The sequence below is a fragment of the Anas platyrhynchos genome, chromosome 6 (assembly GCF_047663525.1).
Source record: "Anas platyrhynchos isolate ZD024472 breed Pekin duck chromosome 6, IASCAAS_PekinDuck_T2T, whole genome shotgun sequence".
NCBI lineage: Eukaryota > Metazoa > Chordata > Aves > Anseriformes > Anatidae > Anas > Anas platyrhynchos.
Window position 1 is genome coordinate 19,962,621 of NC_092592.1, and position 22,154 is coordinate 19,984,774.

At 34.0% G+C, this 22,154-nt stretch overlaps 1 protein-coding gene across 9 annotated transcripts in view; it reads left to right on the top strand.

Annotated features, from left to right (window-relative positions):
* The window catches only part of PPP3CB (protein phosphatase 3 catalytic subunit beta), a 51,580-nt gene that overhangs the window by 11,669 nt on the left and 17,757 nt on the right, over positions 1–22,154 (top strand). For 5 of the 9 annotated variants that reach the window (XR_005266719.2, XR_005266718.2, XM_038181431.2 and 2 more), the window contains exons 2-11: positions 747–947; positions 3,083–3,207; positions 6,268–6,379; positions 6,970–7,115; positions 14,252–14,391; positions 14,490–14,567; positions 14,663–14,757; positions 16,330–16,455; positions 18,555–18,632; positions 20,254–20,280. Coding sequence is in view for 7 of the 9 variants with exons in the window: in XM_038181431.2 (XP_038037359.1) it covers positions 747–947; positions 3,083–3,207; positions 6,268–6,379; positions 6,970–7,115; positions 14,252–14,391; positions 14,490–14,567; positions 14,663–14,757; positions 16,330–16,455; positions 18,555–18,632; positions 20,254–20,280 (1,128 nt within the window). In the remaining 2 variants the exon portion in view is untranslated. The remainder of the gene's footprint in view (positions 1–746; positions 948–3,082; positions 3,208–6,267; positions 6,380–6,969; positions 7,116–14,251; positions 14,392–14,489; positions 14,568–14,662; positions 14,758–16,329; positions 16,456–18,554; positions 18,633–20,253; positions 20,281–22,154) is intronic. The other 4 variants (XM_027460892.3, XM_027460890.3, XM_027460894.3 and 1 more) reach the window with 1 other exon arrangement.

Genomic DNA, 22,154 nt, shown 5'->3' on the forward strand with positions numbered 1-22,154 from the left:
ATATTTAATGTTTTTTTTCTTCGAGCCATTCAGTAGCATGATTTCTTCTGTAGGTCATCCTAACCTGCCCTATGCTTCATTGTCCAGACTATTTGTTGCCATCTGAAACCTGCATTCCTCCTCGAGTTACCTTTTTTTTTTTTTTTTTCTCAGTGTAATTTACAAATATGTTAAATAGCACAAATCCTAGTGGGGCTACGTAGTGAGCTTCCTTTCCATGTGCTGGCTATTACCTCCCTTTGATTACAGTCCTTTAAACAGCATTGTGTCCTTTTGTTGCTAGCTTTGCAGTTTTTCTTGTTTGTTAATTTGATTATTGAAGAGTCTTTGATGATGGACATATTTTAAAATGACTTTTGCAAGTCTGAGTGGATATTAAATGGATCTTATCCCCAATACTTGTTGAGACCTTCAGAGAATGCCAGTGTATTTGGGAGAGATCATGTCTCTTTGAAAGGCAGTTTTGACTCTTCCAAATGTTGTATATTCTACTGTGCCATCCAGCACAGTATATTTTATAGCTTCTATGAACTTGCATGTTATAGAGGTTAATTCTGTTAATACATACACAGATAATGCTATTCCGTCCAGCTTTTAATGATGTCATTGAGTTGATTGATTGAAAGACAAATTTGCTACTTTGCATAGCAGCTGTTCCATGATAGATCCAGTTCTGTTCCCTCTAGTTGGAGTATATATTTAGAATTGCATTGATATGACTAGTGTTTCTTCTTTTTAAATTTTAGCTGTCCCTTTTCCACCAACGCATCGCCTGACATCTGAAGAAGTTTTTGACACAGATGGAAAACCCAGGGTTGACATTTTGAAGAACCACTTGATAAAGGAAGGTCGAGTTGATGAAGAAATTGCACTTAGAATCATCAATGAGGGTGCTGCAATATTACGGAGGGAAAAAACTATGATAGAAGTTGAAGCTCCAATCACAGGTAATATTTCTAGATGATTTCATTCATAATTAAATTAAAAAAAACGGTCAGATTTTTTCACCAGTAAAATTTATCTTAAAAATTGTTAGAATAAAAATTCTCTATAATCTTTTTGAATAATCTTCCACGATTTCATTTGCTTAGCAGTACTCATATGGTCTGAAAAAATATACTGCACATTATTGTGCAAAATGAAGGCATTAAACCTGTTAGGAAAAAATAGTGTAATCAGTATTATAATGACAAAAGAGAAAGGAGTTACATGCTGGTAAATTATGGATTTCTAATTCCTGTAATAGTGTAAATGGGAATAAGGACATCTCTGTGGAATAGAAAAGTGAGATCAGAATTATTATGAAATCTAAATACTTGAGGAGAAGCTAATTGCTGTTGTTTGAAGCAAATACTGTGACCTGGATTTCTGACTAAAAAACACACCTCGTAGTTGCCCTCTAGGTGAGAGTGACAACTGTTTGTAAAAGAGTTCTTCTGAGGGTAGTAGTTCTGGAAAGTATTGTAAGATTGTTTTGGCATCTTTAACACAACAGGACTAGACCCATTGTGATACAAAACTGCCTTTTGAGGTTTTGGGGGCTATTTTCCTATTTGGACTAGTTCTGTTTCTGTTTGACCTGGATAATTATAGAATCACAGAAAGATGGTATTACTACTTTTATTTATAAATAATCCATGCTTGTAGAAAATATTTTATATGACATAAATGTCAATTAAAATAATGCATGTAGATTTGATTTTTGTGTTCAAGTTGGCCAGTCTTTAGTTTGAATGTTTTATCTTTGAAATGGACCTTTGTAAAATAAGTGTATCAAAAGCTTATTTTAGGGTATCAGCTTGTGTTAATTTGTTAGCATCAGGTAAATGAAAACATTTAAATAATAAGTCATTATTACTGACATTTTAAAGAAAATTAAACTGTTGAAATGGTAGAAATAACTAAATGAATGAACTGAGTCTCTTGATGCTCCAGATCATGCTCAAAAGTACAGTATTTTCCGTATGTTTAGAATTCTTATATTTCAGTTCATTCAGGTAGTTATCCTGAGTTACTGATGTATTGGAAGCTGAAAAAGGGGGAAAGTTCTTGCAGTGTTAGAGTAGAAATCTTAAGAAAAGTCACACACAAGAGGATATATTGTATTTGGTCTACTGTTTTATAGGTCACTGTGACAATTGGTTTGCTCCAAGGGAATAACAACCTTTCATGTGTGCCATATCTGATATTTCTTTTCAAAATTAGAAGTACTTTTTTCCCCCAAAATTTACTAATAAACACTGAGAAGTCAAAAGAGGCTGTTGGTAAGCTGATCAGTGACATTTTGCATCAACAGAAGGCATAGGCTCTTGAATGTCTGTTAATTGTTATCAGCAATACCTTCATGCAGAAACAAGAAAGTAGCTCCTGACTTCCATTGCACTGGAAATTCCTGTGGGAATGAGGAGTTAGGAGCACTTCTCTTCCATGTGATTATTTTCCTGATTGTGAGATGACCTGGCTTTGCTGCATGCTCTTCAAAGTCTTCCCATCTGCTATCTTTGGCACTTCTGCCTTAGGTTGCTGACCACTGATCTTGTCCTGTCTCATATTCTAAAAACACAAGAAAAGTCCACTGTTGAAATAGTGAACATGGTTATTTGAAGGAGAAAAGTAACTGAGCAAAGAGAAGATATGATGATATTAAAAGGTATGTTAGTCTGACTCAGAAACAAAGGCATATTCTCCCTGCTTTTTTCAGTCCCACATGGACACAGCAAATTGTTGCAAAGCAAATTCATACCAAGGCACATTCCTGAAGATAGATAAGGGGTTGGGGAGGACAGTAAAGAGCTGTTGACTGACAGCTTTCAAGACTTTGATGCTCAGTGCATTAACTGCTTTTGAGGAATATTCCGCAGTCAGCCAGATGCAAATCTGGTTATTATCTGTGTGGTCACAGGTAGTGAGAACAGTGTCTGAATGAAAAGCAGATGGTGAAGCTTCAAATCTTTGGTTATTCCTGCTTTATATATCTTTTTTCTCTTTGTTAGAAGTACTTTGTAGCTGTTAAGTATAACTTAGTAGCTTTTCTGTTAGATTTTTTTTTTTAAATTAATTTGAACAAAATTTTTGCTTGCAGTGTGTGGTGATATTCATGGCCAGTTCTTTGATCTAATGAAGCTGTTTGAAGTGGGAGGATCACCTGCTAACACAAGATACCTCTTCCTCGGTGACTATGTAGACAGAGGTTATTTTAGTATAGAGGTAACTGAATATATTAATCTGTTTTGTCCTAAATTTTTCTATAAGCACACCTTCATGGAGATTTTCAAATGAAATTTTAGGTCTGCTTTAACATGCGAATGTGTTCTTCTTTGCTGTGCTTTGTCCTAATACCAAGGCCTGCTTACAGGAGGATATTGACCAGCGGTTTGGACTGTCATCAGACTTACTCATTTTTCGTCCTATTTCTTTAGCTAGTTTTTTTTGTTTGTTTGTTTTGTGTTTTATTGTTGTTGCTGTGTTGTTGTTGTTTTTTTTTTTAAGTTGAATTCTATAGCATTATTATACATAATTTTGTTTCTTTAGTAATATGCAGTAAGGTACATTTGTAAGTTTGGAGAACAGGTGAGTTATGACTGGGAGGTCTTTCTCTTTTATTAAAAATGTTTATCTGTACAAAGAAGACTCCTTTCACTTACATAATCAAATGTTATTTAATAATTATTAATATTTTTCTTTACTAAAATTCTGAGGGCCATTACAGATACTCCCTAAGGATGACATGTATCTGCCATTAAGATATGTTATATTATGGAGATATTCATGTATTCATACCAATTAGTTTCATAGCTATGATTTTTAGGCTTTTCTGGAGCTAGCATGGAAATTTCCTTAGCTTGGGATCTTGTCAAAGATACCAGATCTATTAGAGTGGCTTAGCATTTGAAATAGTATTTTGCAAAGCATGGTGTATGAGACTTTATATTAAAATGGTACTGTTCTAATAATGCGTGTGTGTGTGTATACTATGAAGGACATGCACAGTATGTTTTGGGATTCTTAGGGATAGTAGACAGAAGATAGAGCAAGAATGATAGCCTCAGAATGTCATTTGTAAGGAAAAATTACAGCAGACATTCCCTATTTCATTTGATCCTCATGGCTTGTTCTTGATGATGACAAATAATGTAATTGTCCTTGAAAAGACATTTGCATAGCAGCAATGAACTATCGCAACAATGCAACAACTTTTCAGTCATTATAGTTAGGAAAAACTTTTGAGCGATGAACGTGCTTGAATATTTCAATAAGAACAGTCTCACTTTTTTTTTCCTTCATGTGTTCATAATTTAATTTTTAATATAATATTTGGGATGCTAAATACACTTACAGAATACATAAAGATATGCTAAATATACTCTTGAAAACCCCTCCAAGGTTCTTAAAATGCTTGTCTCTCTTCGTTGGGATAATCTGTGTCTCTTTCCCAAAGTGACTATTGGAACATCAGTAAAGTACATGGCAGATTATCTGCATGAAGTTGAAATGCTGTAAGTACATGGAGGTTTGCATGTGCTTTGCGAACCTGTTGAGAAATTAAAAAATAGTATTCTAAAATCTTAAGGTCAGACTTTTGCCTCCAACTTTTTGCTTAAATAAAATAAGAAAAAACAAATCGTAGGTAACTTTTTGCTTGTTCATCTTTAATATTTATGAAATGTGAGTTAACCTCCAGGTTAAGTCTGAGACTGTTCACATATGGTCACTTCAGATTCTCTTTTAGTCCTTGGAAATGTAATATACTTTTGGTAAAATATTTTATTTTTCACAGAACAGAGAGGGTGAAACCTTCTTAAAATGTAGAAAAACTGAAATTTGATTTTTTCACTAATAAATTCTTTAATCAGTCTGTTCTCTTTTTTTTTTTCTGCACTGAAAGTAATGGATGATAAAGAACTCTGACATTAGTCTGTATGTAATAATAAGAGAAATACGTTGGTACAGGAACAGTTCAAAAATGGTCTTTGTTTACTTAGTAGGTATCATGCTTGAGAATATGGTAAATTTCAGCAATTTAATTAAATGTAGTATTTGTTTATTGAAAGGAAGGAACTGCTTTTCCACTCTTGTGTTACAAGTCTTTAAGGTTGCCAATATTTATAGTTTTTTCATACAGACTGACTCAAAACAGTTCACAATTGTGAAATTTGCCAAATTAGTTCACATATTCATCTGATGATAAGCAGTCATTTTATCACAAACCGATTATGCTTGCTGCTGGGAAATGGTTTTAAAGAGTCTGGGAATTTGCAAGACATCAAGATTTTGCAGTTACAAACACATTGGGGGAAAAATGGGTATGATTAGCAAAATAATTAATTTGCATATTTTTACTAAGATAAAAAATCAGTAATAGTTAATCTAAACTTCTCAATAGAAGTCGTTGGTGTATTTGTCTATATGTATGTATTGTTTTTAAAGTGTTCCTTTGTTTTCTTTCTTCCTTCATGTACTCATTGTACTACGCAAAAAAAGTTTGAAGAATGATACCTTCAGGGTTCTTGTATTGGTTAACAATATGGTAGTAATAACTTGTAGGTGACTTCAACGTGGTCCAGAACTACTGGGATTTTAATTTTTCTGTGCTCAGTTAAAAATACAAGTATCAAATTTGAAGATAAGAAATACATTTTGGGTGTTTAGGAATGACAGCGAAAACAAGCTCTAAACTTCAAAGATTGTGCGTGTTTCACAACACTGTTTGCTACTAATGTTGCAATGATAACAGTACATGGAAACTTACATACTCCTTTGAATTTGGTGCTTGATAAGTGAATGAACAAGCAGCTTTCCGAGTTCTGGGAGGGTGGGGAGATCAACTCTGTCCATTCCTAGTTGAAAACACCCTAGCATGATGTTTTTTGTTCGTTTGTTTTCCTGTCTTTAGTAATAACTGTTTGCACTCCTTCTTACGCCAGTCTTTAGAATTATATTTTTGAAATCATATTTTATGCACAAACACATACATTATCTAGATGAAGGAGTGTTTGGTAGTATAATTCTGTTGAATTTGACTTATTATTGATTGTCCAGTAAATACAAATATTTCTTCAGCATTCTGTGCATTGGTTCTTAGGAAAAGTAATAATTTTTGCAACTTGGGTCCAAAACCAGTGTGTTGACTCAGGGATGTAATGTTGTATTTCAGAATGGCACATTAAGCTGTACTTACATTTGAAGCTGTTAACATTCTTACTCAAAGTTTCTGAGTAATAATAATTTTTAAAGTGTAATTTACTGTGTATCTTTGTTTTTCAACAGTGTGTGCTGTACTTATGGGTCCTGAAAATTCTCTATCCAAGCACATTATTTCTTTTGAGAGGCAACCATGAATGCAGACACCTAACGGAGTATTTTACCTTTAAACAGGAATGTAAGTACTGTCTAAGGATGTACGATTAGCTTACTTCAAAGCTACTGATCTCTGGTCTCTCATTTTGCTTGAGAGGTGTTTGTTAGTTTAATCAAATTTTTGCAAACAAGTGGAATTACGTGAACTTTTACAAACCACTGACTTATGTAGAATTGCTTGATGGTAAGTAAGGCATTGGAGTGCAAGCATGAGAAGACTTGTATTTGTAATGATACATTATTGAGTACATTTTGATGCAACTTGTTTTTAAAATCCTTGAGAGAAGTAGGTTATTTTTTTTATCTTGGCTATAACCAGGAGCACGAAGTAAGTTGCTGTCCAGTATTGTGGAGCCAGCAAGAAAAATAACCCTGCTGCTGAATATTTTTTTCCATTTGGGAATTGTCTTTAACTGTTCTTCTAAAATAACTCTTTTGGTGATGCAAGTTGCATCTTAAAATGCAACTTTAAAATATTTGTTTGTTTTAATATGTTTTAAGTGTTCATTTTGTGATGTTGGCTCTTATATTTATCATCTACTAGATTACTTTTTCCATGGAACATGGAGATGAACATGGAATTCTTAACATTTTACATTTTCTTTCCTGCAGGTAAAATAAAGTACTCAGAAAGAGTCTATGATGCTTGTATGGAAGCTTTTGATTGTCTTCCCCTTGCTGCTCTTCTAAATCAACAGTTTCTTTGTGTTCATGGTGGACTCTCACCAGAAATTAATACACTAGATGACATTAGGAGAGTGAGTATTTTGTGCACTTGAAAATAAGTGGAAATACAGATATTTATGATGATATACAGTTCATGTATGTGAAGTTGTCAATGTATTGGTTTCTGTTCTTGTCTGTTTTGACAGTGTAAATCGGGATCTGAAATTGAGACCAAAAGTTTTTAAGTATGATCCTGCTAAGCCTATCTAGCACATATTTCATTACTTGATCTCAGTTGGGACAGCTTAAACTGTTAACAAAACACACACAAAAACCCTCAAAAATTCCACAGTCTCTTGAGATTTGTAGTGCATGTAAAGAACTTCATATCCAATCTAAATAGTGTTTTTATTTCTTTCTAGATGAAAACTAGAGTTCTCATGGCTTTTAGAACTAAACTTGTAGAAGTTGTAGTCTTGAAATTGTTTGGTATATCAAACATCATATTTCATTTATGTTTCTTTGAAAAGTTTTGTTTTGCTTTTATTCTTTTGAACAAAAGGATTTTTCTCTTTTTTTGAAAGAGGATGAAATTGCAATACTTAGTAGAAAGTCAGATTGCTATTTAAAATGGTAAATTTGGCAGGCAATTAATTAACAGTTGTCGAATATTTTACATTGTAGTAAATGTGCTGAGTATATCACATAAATAATAATAATAATATATCACAAATAATAAGAATGAGAACAAGTTTTTAAAAATGAACAATGAAAACACTGAATAGTTTAATAGTAATTTAAAGGGAAGAAAGTTAGTGATGAAATAAGGTACCCATTTCTAATAAGTTGGTTTCAGCTTGCATGGAGTGCTAAAGTCAAATGAAGATTGTATTGGATGCAAATTTTCAAGTTCAATTGCTTTTGTTTTTGTATAATCCTTTTCAACTTACTTTAGTTAACACAGCTGGCATCTTGAATAAAGGACACAGATCTTCCAGGAAAGAGTATAGATATTTTTAAATTTTTGGAAAGCCGGCATCCAGCCTGACAGGAGTGATGTTTTGTCATATTGGATCTTATTTTCAAAATCTGGATTATTCAACAGGGGATAAAAAAAGATAACCAGGTGTTTGAGGACTGGAAATAAAACTGCTTGAGCAGAATCCCTGCCTTCCCTAGGTCATTCCTGCTAATGTCTTTGGAGGTCAGGTACTAGAGATGAGGGATGGGAGAAAAGAGTGCTTCATCTTATGTTGGATGAGTGCATGAGTGAAGTTTGTTTTCTTCCACGGTTCCTGGTGTGGAAAATATGTCGTGACATATTTTCTAGTTTCCTAAATTCTAGGAGGAACTGTTGGACACCGGATAAGTTCTATTGAAAAACAGAACTTCTGAGGAGACCAAGAAAACAACAACAAAACTCTTTTGTCAGGCTTTTTGGACAGTCAGGTCTTACGAAACTTAAGATGTACACCTCTTCTGTAAAGATCCAGCTGCTCTAAAATCTTTATCGGTTGTACTGAGAACCTTTCCCCAGATATGCCATTGCTACTTGGTCAGAAAATGTGATAATATCTGTAATGGCTCTGTAGTCATTCAAGTACTGTTTCACTAAACAAAGAGAAATAATAAAATTATACCTTCTTCATTAAAGATTCAAAAGAAAGAAGACAATAGTTTGTTTTATTTGTAATAGTAAAGATTGCTTTAGAACATTTGTGGGTATTCTGGTTTTAGATATATAGAGCAAGACCTCTAGTTAAGGAGTATTGGTATAACTAATGCTTTCCCATAAGATGACTTTTTCCCTGCATATTGGAATATCTTCTATAATTTAATGAAGGAAATTGTGGTTTTAGTATATATGCAATATCTGAAAAATACAGAGAAAAAAGGGGCTATTGTGTTGCATTGTGTTCACAGAAGTTGGTTTTAGCAGCATGCAAAAGCAGAACCTTTTGAAGTGTGTGTCCAGTCTACAGTACATGACATTCTATCACTTTCAGTGTTTTGTTCTGTTGTAGATGTGAATTCACAGTTCTTTTACTTCATGAAATGAATTTTGGTACAAGAAACGGAGGCTATAAATAAAATAAAGGGTTGAAATTCTGAAAGTATTCCATAATGGGAAATCTAATAGCTGTATTTGGCATAGATCTGATTAAGTTTTATGGCCTCCGTAAGATTATTAGTTTTATGTTTATGATGAACTTAAATGAAACTACTATTAAAAATAATCATAAGCCTTTTCATGCGCCGCTTATAGAAGATTTTACGTACAAAATGAGTTACAAAGTTCCTTTTGGCGAGTTGTGGAAGTTAAAATAGCTGCATCGTTTTCAGAACAGGGGGAAGTATTTACAGAGATCTAAAGGGAAGTACATAAGTTTGGAATCAAGTTTCAGTTTGCTGAATGAGTGTAGCAAGCAAACTGTCCAACAGCTGATAAACTTTTTTTGTAGACTTGAATAGGACATGAAATATGATTTTTGAAACTGAAACAGCAAGCATAACTTTATGCTTAATTTATTTTCTTTGGAGTTATTTATCTGTGTCTGATCTTAATCGTTTTGGCAAGGTAGCTGGGAGTCTTGCCTGCTGTTACTCCTCTTCTACATAAGAGTGTACAAATAACAACGCTGCTATAGCAGTAGAGGGGTTTCTTACGAAGTCAGAATTTTCAAAAGCTGAAAGACAAAACAGAGTCTGAGTGTTAGAGAAACTTGTAATTTTGGATAAGCGTTTTTCTGTTTTTCCTATTTTTTGTTCCTTTTGTGAGAGGTGTGAATGTATCCTTTGTATTTTGCTCCATGCATATCCAGATCAAGACCATTCCTGTTAGGATTAGTGACAGCTAAAGTGTAGTTGATAGCAGTTTAAAATATGAACAGTTGGTTCTAAGAAAATTTTGGAATTATAGGTGAGGATGGAAGAAAAATTTTATATGCATATGGAACAAGGTATGTTCCATATGAGGCCTATTTCAAAACGATGCAAATGTCAGAGAAAAGGGAAAAGTACATACCTAGTTTAGTTTCGTAGTATATAAATATTGATCACTCCTTTTATTTTTTTCTGTCTTCATTTACTGTATTTTGTGTTTTCTTAGAAGTTTCTCTACTACTTGTGCTCCATTTTCTTTTTTTACTTCTCCCTTTCCTTGGAATTACAGGCTGTCCGGTTGTATCTCATTTTTAAATTCACCAGGTTTTTGTACTGACTTGGACCATTTCAGAGACTGGAATGTCAACGGATTTCACTTAGAAATCTTACACAGCCAAGCAGAATGATGTGAGAAGAAAATGGTAGAAAAAGAGAGGAAGAATATTTACAAGCTCAGTGGTGTAAACGGCAAGATGTACTGAAGCAATTTGCATTTTTGAGGCAATATTAACATGTACAGAAATCTGTATGCATTGTGCAGAGAGAAGTGAGAAGGCAAAGCGAGTACATTGTGCCATTCTGAGGAGGTCTTAGCTCTTCTCACATTACAGATGAAAAGAAACATGGTCAGAGCTTTCTGGAAAGTAGCACAAATGAAACAAAGTCTGGAAAAACACTTTATAGAGCCACATCCAATAGGATTGTGATTCATTTTTGTTTTAGTCTCAAGTCTTGCAACTAATCAAGTTTCAAAGTGTCAAGTAAACTTAAAAGGCAATTCTGTAGGGTTGGCCTGTACTTTTACAGGCTCTAGGTTACATTAGGATGAGTTATAAGCTTGTGTGTTTATGTGTGTGTGTGTATACATATATATGAAAATCTGCGTTGTATATTGCTTCTGATGAAAACCACGTTTATAAATGTAAGACAATGTTATTAGAACTGTTCCTAGGGGCATTTTTTGTTGTTTTTTAAAGAATCATCTGGTAACTCTTGGAAAAAGCAGTAGTCATCGGTTGGCAGCAGTTTCAGGAGCTGCATTAGAACTTGGCATACAATGATATTGTAAATTTATTTAAATTAAATAGGTGATGTGAAATGCTCGTTTTATATCTAGGAAAATACCATACACTTGTGATACAAGTGTGATGTGTGAAATGACTTCTGTAAACAACCAAGACAATTGTATACTATTGTAAGCCTTCTGGTTTATTAGCAGAAGTTCTTAATAAGGACAGATCTCCTCTGCAAACACGTATAGACTTCGACTTCATCATCTGGCATAAGAACGGAAATCAGCTTTAAGCAGCATAGGAGTCAACTCAAAAAAAAAAAAATAAAAATCTGTATAGATGATTTTTTTTTCTGAATGAAGTCTTATGTCAGTATTGACATTCAATAAGGTGATAAAACTACATGAATGAAATTATTGTTTTTGCTGGCGTACTCTTATTTACAGTAGAGGACAGCTGTCATAGTAGATATGACAGTAAAGCCTAACCAGCAAGATTGCTGCAAGTGCTTCTTATTTCCAAGAAACTGCAGGTTTATGAAACTTAAAGTAATCTGATTTTTATCCTCTGAAGTTCATTTACACAAATGTTATGTTTATGTTGGTAGTGTCTCTTTCAGATGTGTGACCGTCAATGTAGAGATTCTGTTTAGTTGATTTCATTTACACTGCCAAGACTACTGCTGAAACAGAATTCCATGGATCTTGACTCTAAGACTAATGATTGATACGAAAATGTCTAGATAAGGTTATCGGGTCTCTTAAAGAAGAGAGGCAAAGAGATTTTATTTTATTTTTTCCCTTTGAGTGCCAAGATGATGGTAATTCTTTTGTTTAGTTCTTGTTGTGGCAGTAAGGCTTGATCAGTAAAGTGCCTTGAAATTTATGAGTGCACTCCTAGGCATCTCTTTATAATCCCTTACTTCTTTTCTGTGGTATTCTGAAATTTTCTTTTCTTTATTAATGTCTGTCTGCCACTCTTTACTGGCCTTCACATGATTTTTAGGGCTTTTAATATGTGATAGTTATCAGGAAAATTAGGTTAATTAAAACCTGTCTGTATCTTCAAGTATATGAAACTTCTCTGAAGGTCTTCTGCTTCAAAATTAAAGTATTTTTAATTTTCTATTCCTTAATATATCTCCAAGGTTTTGCTATTCCTTAATTTGAGCATTCGTGTGGAGGTATGGTGCACTTCAGTATAGTAGCCTTGACTTCATAGTCCTAGTAAATTAATTTAGACTTAATTATTTTACAGTGTGCATTAAAAAATGCTACCCATTTCTGTTTTAACACCAGATACAGCGATTGTTATTCTTGAATAAAATTGTGTCATTCTCAGTTACCTTAATCTTGCTTAGAAATATGTTAAGCTAATTTATATTGAGATTCTGCTTTGCTGTAGTCACAACATACTCAGAAATAGGTAATCATTAACAAGTGTTTTGAATTGACTTGTTCTTCATTAACTTTACTGCTGTCCACACTTAGAGAAACCTTAACCTGATTATTCTGATTTGATGTATGCAATCTGGGTTGAATAGAAGTGACATTTCCTTAAATTTTGAAATTTCTTGGGAAATATGCCAGTTTTTAGATGGTCTAGTGAGGGAGATGCTGATTGGATATGTATGTGAGTATATTTTTTACAAGCTGACCTCCTTACTTCAAGAAATGTCTACATTATTGTTTCAAATGCTAAGAAAAAGTAGCTTGGGAGAGGTGTGTTGCTTGCAGCAGTGAAAACATTTTATTTATAATGTCTTCCTCTATCCATTTGGCCAAAGTCATAAGGAAAATCCTTGAAGAAAAACTCAAGAAGATTTGTTAGAAATGTTTTCTAGACTTTCAGCCTTCTACGTTGCAGGAAACATCACTAAGCACAGAATTGAATCTTCCTTATTTAAATGCTTCTATTAGCTTCTAGACACAAATTTATTGCTGGAGGTTTAGAAACTTGATGGTTTAATCTACAGAAATTCAGGTACTTGCAGAAGTTGATGGACTGATTTCTTCAATCTGGAAGGAGTATTCCATGCCGGGTTTATCATCCAGTGTGCGAAATGTTAAACCACTGGACTTTTAATATTGAATAAATTCCAACAACAACTTCAGTTAATACCTGCCTTGCCATTATCTGGCAGGAATTTGTAAAGATCTGGACCTTTCCACTTATGTTACAGGTGGCAGCCTCGGGAGCTCTGATTTTCCAGGGCATGAGAGAGCTTGGCACTACTGCTGGTTCCATATTTGAATGGATTCCTATGGACCGTTAGACTCAAATTCACCAGGTGCTCACCAAACCTCCCTTCGAACCTGTCATGAAGAGTTAAGTGTTCTCTAGTACCATCAAAGTCATCTTCTTTGGTATGGGAGGTAAAGTGAGATAAATGCACTGTCCATCAAAGAACCGTTCCTACATTTCTTGGATAAAATCATCTTGTGAACAAACTCCAGCTACATAAAGATCAAATAAGCTTTACATTGAAACTGGGAAATCTCATTTCTGGGATGTCAAAGATTGATTGAATGGTACTTAAACAGGGTATTTTCCTTTTACGTTAACAAATGTGCTGTCCTCCTTACCTCTGGCTCTTTTCACTGTGGTTACTAGTGATGTTACAGGCTGCTAGAGCAAGCATTTCCAAGTGGAAATCTGTAAAAAAAAAAAAAAATAAAAATAAAAAAAGCAGCTAAAGGAAAGAAAAGCAAACAAAGTCTCTCCCCTCTCCCAAAATGCTTATGGCCCATTACAGCAGGGCTATATTTGAGAAATAAAGCCTGTATGAAAGAAGTCTAAGATGGCTATGTTAGTCATCTCTTCATTACATTGTTGAACAATCCCTTATGGAGATGGCTGTTTCAGGGGTTTGGTTTGGGTTTGAGTTTTTTGTATATATTTACTTTATTCTAGTCAGTGCTAATTATTCATGCTTTTCTTTTGCCATTCTTGTTTTCTGTACTGTTTCTCTTTGCTAATTCCTGGTAGTGTCTCCAGATTGGTAGATACGGCATGTGCATGAAAAAGGACCATCTAGTTCCTTGTCTGTAACTTGACTTTATATTACACATATCCATCAGTCTGGAATTTCTCTCTTTTCTCCTTACAACTAATAAATCCTATTGCTCTTAACAGGTTTGGTTCTTTTGGCATGCCTCTGCCTTATTTCATGACGAGGAGAGGAAAAAATATACAGAACCTATTTCTCTTTGATATGGTTGGGTTTTATTCTGTAAATGCTTGGTATTGATGGATATGTAGTCTAACAAATGTGTAAAACTTACAGATTTAATATTTAAAGAATCTTTATGCTCTTGCTTTTTCTCAAACAGTTAGATAGATTCAAAGAGCCTCCAGCATTTGGACCAATGTGTGACTTACTGTGGTCAGATCCTTCAGAAGATTTTGGAAATGAAAGTTCACCAGAGCACTTCAGTCACAATACGGTCAGAGGATGCTCATACTTTTATAGGTGAGAGTATGCAAGGATCTATTTAATATGTTCATACTAAGTCTTCCTGCGTATTTGATAGAGGGTTTCTTTTACTCATGATTGTTTTCTTTTCACAGCTATCCAGCAGTTTGTGAATTTTTGCAAAATAATAATTTGTTGTCAATCATTAGAGCACACGAAGCACAAGATGCAGGGTAAGTACATTCCTTCAAGAAATTATTCACAGTGCAAAATATAAAAATAATTGCTTATTGCTGTAAGGTGTAAAATAATCTGTTTGGTTTTACAGTTATAGAATGTACAGGAAAAGTCAAACTACAGGGTTCCCATCATTAATAACAATTTTTTCAGCACCTAATTACCTTGATGTCTACAATAATAAAGGTAAGAACTTGTAATTAATATCTGTATGCAATGCTGAAATAAAAACGTGTTGTTAAAATAAATGTCTTACTACATAAGTCATCTAATGTCAACATTTTTCTGCCAGTTAAGAAATTAAAGGACCAAAAAATCCTGAATGAAAATTGTGTTGTGAAGTAACACACATGACATAAATTACAGTCTCATGTAAGAGTACCTTGGAGCTGACATGTGGGCAGAAGTTTCTGTTGTAAAAATTGTTGCTATTTAATACTTAAAAACGCATCACCTGGTGTTTTCCAGTCAGGCAAGGCTTTGCAGTGCTGTGAGTTTTCACTCCTCTGATTGTCTTTAGTTTGTGAACTAAAGTAAGGAAGGGAGAAGGCATTGGTAAGTAGCATGTGCATGAGGTAGTTCATGTTGTGTATCATGGCATCTGAGAGTCTTTAATTATGGACAGAAGAAATTACATGTGGATGAAATCCAGGACAGTCAATTGTGGTAGGTACCTTGGTGAGGAAAGAGAAATGGACAAAACCCCTGTGCTTATAAATAATAGGTAGTCACAGGGAAGAAAATGAGACATGGGAGATACGTGTTCTGTGATCTTACAGGACAACAGTGGCTGTGTCTGGGAGATCAGGGAACAGCAAATATTGATCTAAATACTGATCACCTTTGGAAATGTTATTAGGGAGGTGTCAAACAATTTTTGTCCATACTATGTTAGAGATGCAGTATAAAGTTGCACAGGAGACATGCTTAATAGTGCAGAGAAAGACATAAAAGTCAGAATTACAGAGAACTTAACTGTGAATGAATATTATTGAATATGATTTACTATACAATACATTGAATTTTCTCACGCTCACCTCCGAAGAACTCTGACTCACCCAACCCATACCATTTATGTAGGGTGATTAATTGCATAGAGGGAAAGATGAGCTGTTGTTACTTGCACTTTAAAGTAAAGGAGCTTCAACTGTTTTTTTTTTTGTTTTTTTTTTTTTTATGTTTTTCCACCATCTTCGTGGATATCACTTTTTAAGAATCTTTTCCCCCTCAGCTATTCCCAGTGTAGTGCAAGCTTAAGTATGGAAAAGTGCAATCAAGGCTTATTTAGCCTTGGAATGCTTTTTTTTTTTTTCCTGTTTTGTTTCTCTGCACTTTCTCCCTGATTTTTTTTTAGATTTCCCTGGCTTTCTTCCACTCTGTAAGCCTGCATTCTGAGACTTCATGTTCCAGTGCAGGAAGACACATGCCAAGAGTAAAACCTGAGACTGGGCATGCTGCTGTTCTGAGTTAGGATTTTGTTTAAAATCCTTTTCAGGACTTCTTGAAATCATTGTTCATTGTAGACTTTTAATGGGATAGTACAGGACTAAACTGATAAGTAACAGTACTTTAAACTGCAGTAATCACAGTAAAATAAAATCCAAAATTCTCCACTAGAAATCTATCATTTAAATACTGTGAAAGAAAGAGAATGGAGTATCTCTGCTTTTATTTTGTCTGTAGTATAAAAGTGTTTTTACATTTGTGATACTTGCAAGTTTTAAACAGTCTTTCCAAAATGTCTGAATTTTATTTTAGCTGCTGTATTAAAATATGAAAACAATGTGATGAATATTCGTCAGTTCAATTGTTCTCCTCATCCTTACTGGCTACCAAATTTTATGGATGTTTTTACATGGTCCTTGCCATTTGTTGGAGAAAAAGGTATGCAAGAGTTACACACCAAATTAATTTCTTTTCTGTATCTCCCAGTTTGTTGTTGTGAAGGGTTTATTTGTTTCCTTTTGTTTTTGTTTGGCTTGGGTTTTTTGTTTGTTTTAATATTTACCAAGTAAAGATTAATTTCATTATTTTTGTGAAGATGGTTATCTGCATTTGTCTTTATCGGGTAGACTTCCTGGATGCTTGATTAGGAAGAAAATTTGGTTGTTAAGCTGACCCTGATGAGGGTTTTTTTGGGACATAAAGATAATATGTCTGGGAAAAGGTAGACTGAAGTAAAACATGTCCTTCAGTTTTGGCTGTTTTCTTCAGCTGTTTCGGTCAAGATAACCTGGATCTAATAAAGGAAAAGTGTTAATACAAATTATAATTTCCATTGAGTGTATATATACCTGCATTGTTAGGATATACCTTTTGAACTTCATTTGAAGTCAATATGAAAGGTGTTCATATTCTACAAAAGGCTAGGTTATATATAATAATTAATCTTGTATAGTTATAGGTGTAAACTATGTTGAGATGTTCCTGTAAAATTTTAATTTTATTAGGTAGCTATAACAGATTGACCTTCATTAAAATAACTCTTTTCAGTTATAATCTTTTCTTATAAAAGGTAATTTAGCACAGGTCCACTTTTTTCCCCTCTAGAGTTAATAACTCTAAATCTAGGACACTAGAGCTCCAAGTAGTCCTCAGTTAAAAAGCAATGAGGTTAGAGGTTATTTGGGTCTATTTAAAATGTCTCCATGACAGGAACTGCTCTCTTCATAAAGAAGATCTGGAAAGCTCTCTGTATTTCTTTGCAAAATACTCTAGAGATAATTCGTTTAAGAGTCATACAGACCCAGGATTCTAGATTTGTTCATGTTGTCTTCATGTTGTCCTTAGTGAGCAGATACAAACAAATAGCTTAGACATTTTTTATAATGGTTAGTCCTTTCAACATTTTTTTTTGGTGATTTTTAAACTAAGGGACCTGATGTTTGAAAGGAGATAGTTTGTTTCTCTTGCCTGATAATGCAGTAAATAACCCTTTGCCATTGAAAATGTTAATGTTGTTTATTTTACTTTTGTATAATACTGGTAATGAGACACCAAGAACTATTAAATAAGTTCCTCATTGCCCCACTGTATGCCTAAGACTGCTGGAATAATGGAACTTGTAATTTGTCATGACCTTTGGACACGTGCATACTTCAACTTTCAATGAAAGATATGGTGCCAATGTTGTTTGGTCTACATTGAACAGATCAAAATCAGAATTATTTGTTGTACTTGTTCAGTAAAGTAGAGAGTAGCTTGCAAGAATGGTAACGAATAGCATAGCAGATAATGCCTGGACTGTATAAATTAGTCATGAATAAATGCAGACAAGAAATTACAAGGTTTTTAAACACCTGATTGAACTTCTGGAGTAAGTTACTAAGCCCTCTAGGAGGAAGGGGAAACTTAACTGTTTTAAGGAAAAGGCTGATGCATGTGTGAAAGATTGAGTGGTAGAATAAGGAGATTCCTGGAGGTAGAAAATGTAAGATTTTTGAAACAAGTTTGTGTATCCTCTATGTCAATGTTCAAGGAGAGTTTGAAAAGACACAGAGTTTGTACCATATTTATGCCATAATATTTTTCTGCTTCACTGCTTCTGCTAAATGCCTGCAGCTGCCAGAGATTGAATAGTTTTCACCTTTTATACCTAATTTTGAGCTGTCCAAATATTTTCCTATTTAAGTAAATTTTGCATAAAATTTACTTCAAATAAAGACTTACCCTGATGTAAAAATACTAATGCACAAGAAGAGAATTCTTATCTAAATGAACTCCTTGTAAGATAGGAGAGAAAGCTATGCAGTGTTCTTTGGTAGGTGGTGTAATTTCTGGCTTTTTTTTTTTTTTTTGTGAATTTTTAAAATTCTGTGACAGCGCACATCAAGAAAACCACATATTTTAGAGACTAAATTAGTGAGCAGAGTTTAGGAGGTGGGAAGTTCATTCACTACAGTTGCTGGTGACGAGTTACATCTTATATGCTTGGAAATATTTAAAATTCTTCAAGCAGTTAATTATTTTTTTTTCATATACAGTTACAGAAATGTTGGTGAATGTTTTGAGCATTTGTTCTGATGATGAACTGATGACAGAGGGAGAAGATCAATTTGACGGTAGGGATTAACTTTAGTGTTTTTTTTTTGTTTTTTTTTTTTTTTAATGGAAATCACATGTGAAACAGTAATTGGCATAGTGGTACAATTTATTACCTGAAATTTGAAGAAAATTGCTGTCAAATTTTTCCTTAGGTGATGAGAATTCTGGGGGAGGGAAGGGAAGGGAATTGTTTTTTCATGTTTGTCATCAAGAAGCAGTAATTGTATCCTTTGCAAAAAATCATACGTACTCTGTACTGAAAGCTGAAGCTTTGTGAAGAATTCCCAGAATTTGTTGGCACTTTATTTGAAAACATAACTAAACGTTAGTATTTGAAATGTACTAAACTTATTTTGCAGAACTACATCGTCTGATGTATACAATTAATAAACATCTAAATTGGACATTAATTATCTAGAATAAATTTATTATAAGCTCTTAATTTTCTTAATGATTGCTCTTCAGTGAAGAGTTGATAGAGGCAAAAACCAGATACAGTATTTCTTGTGGCAAAGTATATATAGACTATAGACTTGAAGTATGAAATGCGTTTAAATCTTGGTGTTTGAGCTTCAAGCATGATAGTTAGATCTTTGTGTGCATTGTATAACAAATATTCATGTAATAAATGGTAACATCTTGTAAACTATGATACAGTGGATTGTTAAGGAGATGTTTGCAACGAGATTAAGATGGTGATCAAGAGGTACATAGCATTGAGACAGCGCATCATACTTTTTTTTTCCCTACGGTAGTGCTTAACATCACACCTGAAAGTTTTTCAGACTTGCTTCATTCTGTCCAATAAGAGAATTAATTTGTTGGATGGTTTGATGACAGTGTAGGAAGAAGAAAAGTTTCAGCAGCCTTTGAGAAACACTAAAGATCATTTGTAAAGATATTAGAGATGTGGTCCAATTCTTAATGTTTAGCAGTTACTATGTTAAAATCTAGTAGCAGAATTGTGGTGTTCTAAAGTAGCTGTGTGTTTTATATAGGAATGCATTGGTTATGAGCCACTTGAACTTTGCTGTCATTTACATAAAAAATTAGAAATTGTTTCAAATGTGATTCTGCAAACAGTGAATTTGTTTTTGATGAAAGTAATCGTACTGAATTGAACATAAAACAATTATACAAAACATTTGCAGTACATAGGGTGTGGTGGTTTTCTGGGATGCTAGGATTTAGGTTGTCCAGTATAAAAGTACACTCATCAGTTGATTGCATATGCCGTGTCTTACAGGCAATGCGGTACAATACAGTACAGCAGATGCAGTTTCCTAATTTGAATTATTTTATTTTTCTGTCTCTAACAATTTCTTTGCTTGGTGCGTATGTCTTAATGCCACCTAGGTACTGTCTATGCTTTATCTTTCTATGTGAATTATTTTTTTTAACTGTTGACTTTTCAAGCTTTCACTTGTTTATCATCAAATTTTAAAACACACTCTACAATTCCACTTCTTGTTCAAAGAAAACATTTTTAAGCGTTGCAATTTTCCATTTTCTTTTTTTTTTTTTTCACATTTCTTCTCCATTCCTTCCACTGCCAAGTTAAATATCTTTATTTTATTTGTCTCACTCACCTTTTTCTCCATCGTTCACTTCCTTTTTTTCTGGACTCTCCATCTGAAGAGCGACTCATATATGGCAATAAAAAAGGTACAGACCAGACAGAGTAGGAATGTTTTGAAATATGACTTCATAGAACCTGCTAGTACAAGTATTAATGCAGAAAATATCTTTGTGTTGAAAGACGTACAGCACTTTATTTTATTACCCGTTTTAATGGGATGTTTGTAAAGGTTTGTGAATTTTGTTATCAGAAGTCATATTCCAAGACATCTGTCTTTCTGTGCATGAATTTTTTCCTCCTTTCTTCCATTCCTTCTTTTTTTTTTTTCTTTGTAGAATTTCATTCTCTTACCTATTTCTAAATCTTTATCTTTGGCCCTGCATGTGTAGGGAGCATTCAGTTGTCTGTCTTGATTTTTAATAATTTAGTTGTAAGCATTTTTTAAGATTGTGCATGGAATGTGTTTATAGTGTTCCAAAACCTGGCTTGTCTAGAACTTTAGTTTCCTTCAACTGAGATGTTAAAAAGATACTTTGTATGTGCAATTTTGAAAATGGTTTGATGCAAAATTTCAGAAGTTGTCTACTAATTTAAATTCATAGCATATCACCTGCTTTTCTGAAATCCCAGGGTAGATATTTAGAATTTTTCTGTGCAGGAAAATTCTTCTGACCATTACTTACCTAATAGTCAGTTTGCTCTCTGCATATATTTGCCACTTCAAGAGAGTATTTCTAGTATTTGGGAGTACATTTGGTTATAGGGATACTTGGAAAGTTTATGTTAATTCTTTGGAGCATAATAGTATGAGCATTTCAGAACTTGTTTCTTGTGCAGGCATTAGGAATGCGCAATGGGAGAGTTCTTTGTCGGATCCCCTCTAATTTAGGGTGAGATCAAGACTTTCTGACTTTCTTCTCCAGGCAGATGCTACTTGACTGTTCTCTGAACTAACCAGGATTCAGTGGCTAGATGTTGTGCAATGCTGCCTCCTGGAGTAATGCATTCTCCGTAATACCATAGACCAGCATTTCTCTTTTATGGCATAGTGACCTGCCAGAGTAGAAATACGGGCCCTAGCACTGCCTGTAATCTTCCCACCCTGGATGTTACGGCTCTGCAGCAGTGTAGCCTTCAAGAAGTAGTTGTAGGTGGGAAGAAAACTGAGTGACTTGCATGGAAGGTGTATGGTCCCTCATCTGCCACTAACTTTGACAAAAACTCTGAAAAAGCTTTCTCATTCCAGATCATCAAGCTGTTATTTAATAGTGTTCAGAGAGAGAAAGTGAAAACATATAGAATATTAAAAAGTAACTTTTAAGCTGAGTTATTTTCAGTAAACATTGATTTTTTTTTATTCAGTCTATCCTCATTTTTTTCATTGGCTTCCTTTTTTTTCTTTTTTTTTTTTTGTTTGATGTCTGCAGTTCGTTAAAGTTGTTCTTTGTCTAAAAAAAAAAATGTAACTCAGCAGCTTCTGGTTATATTTCATTTAAATGGATTAAGAGATTTGTTCTACCCCAGAATTCTTTCATCATGTTCATACAAAGGTCGTCTCTTCCTGTCTTCCTGCCTTTTTTTTCTTTGTCTCTACTACACGTTTTCCTTTTCGTGTGGATTTTTGTAGCTGTTGTTGTTTACCCCAATGTGCTCTTATCTTCTGTATTTCATTTGGTTTGGTGTTCAGGATTTGAAGTCCACTCACTCTTCTTCAACAGAAGGCCTTTTGCGTTCTTGAAGTGGTGGTCTGACAAGGTTGACTGTTGTGCTGTTTTGATATCTCCTCATCTGCCTATACTTTTTTAGGGGACCTGGGCTGTCCGCAAAAGGAAAGGAGGATGACTTTGACTATTATACATTGAACAAAACAAAAACCAATGTTGAAGAAAGGCACTTCTGTTTTTATAATATCAGTGCAGGCAAAGGTAGCTTTCGTTCCAAACCCAAAGCCTCCTTTCAG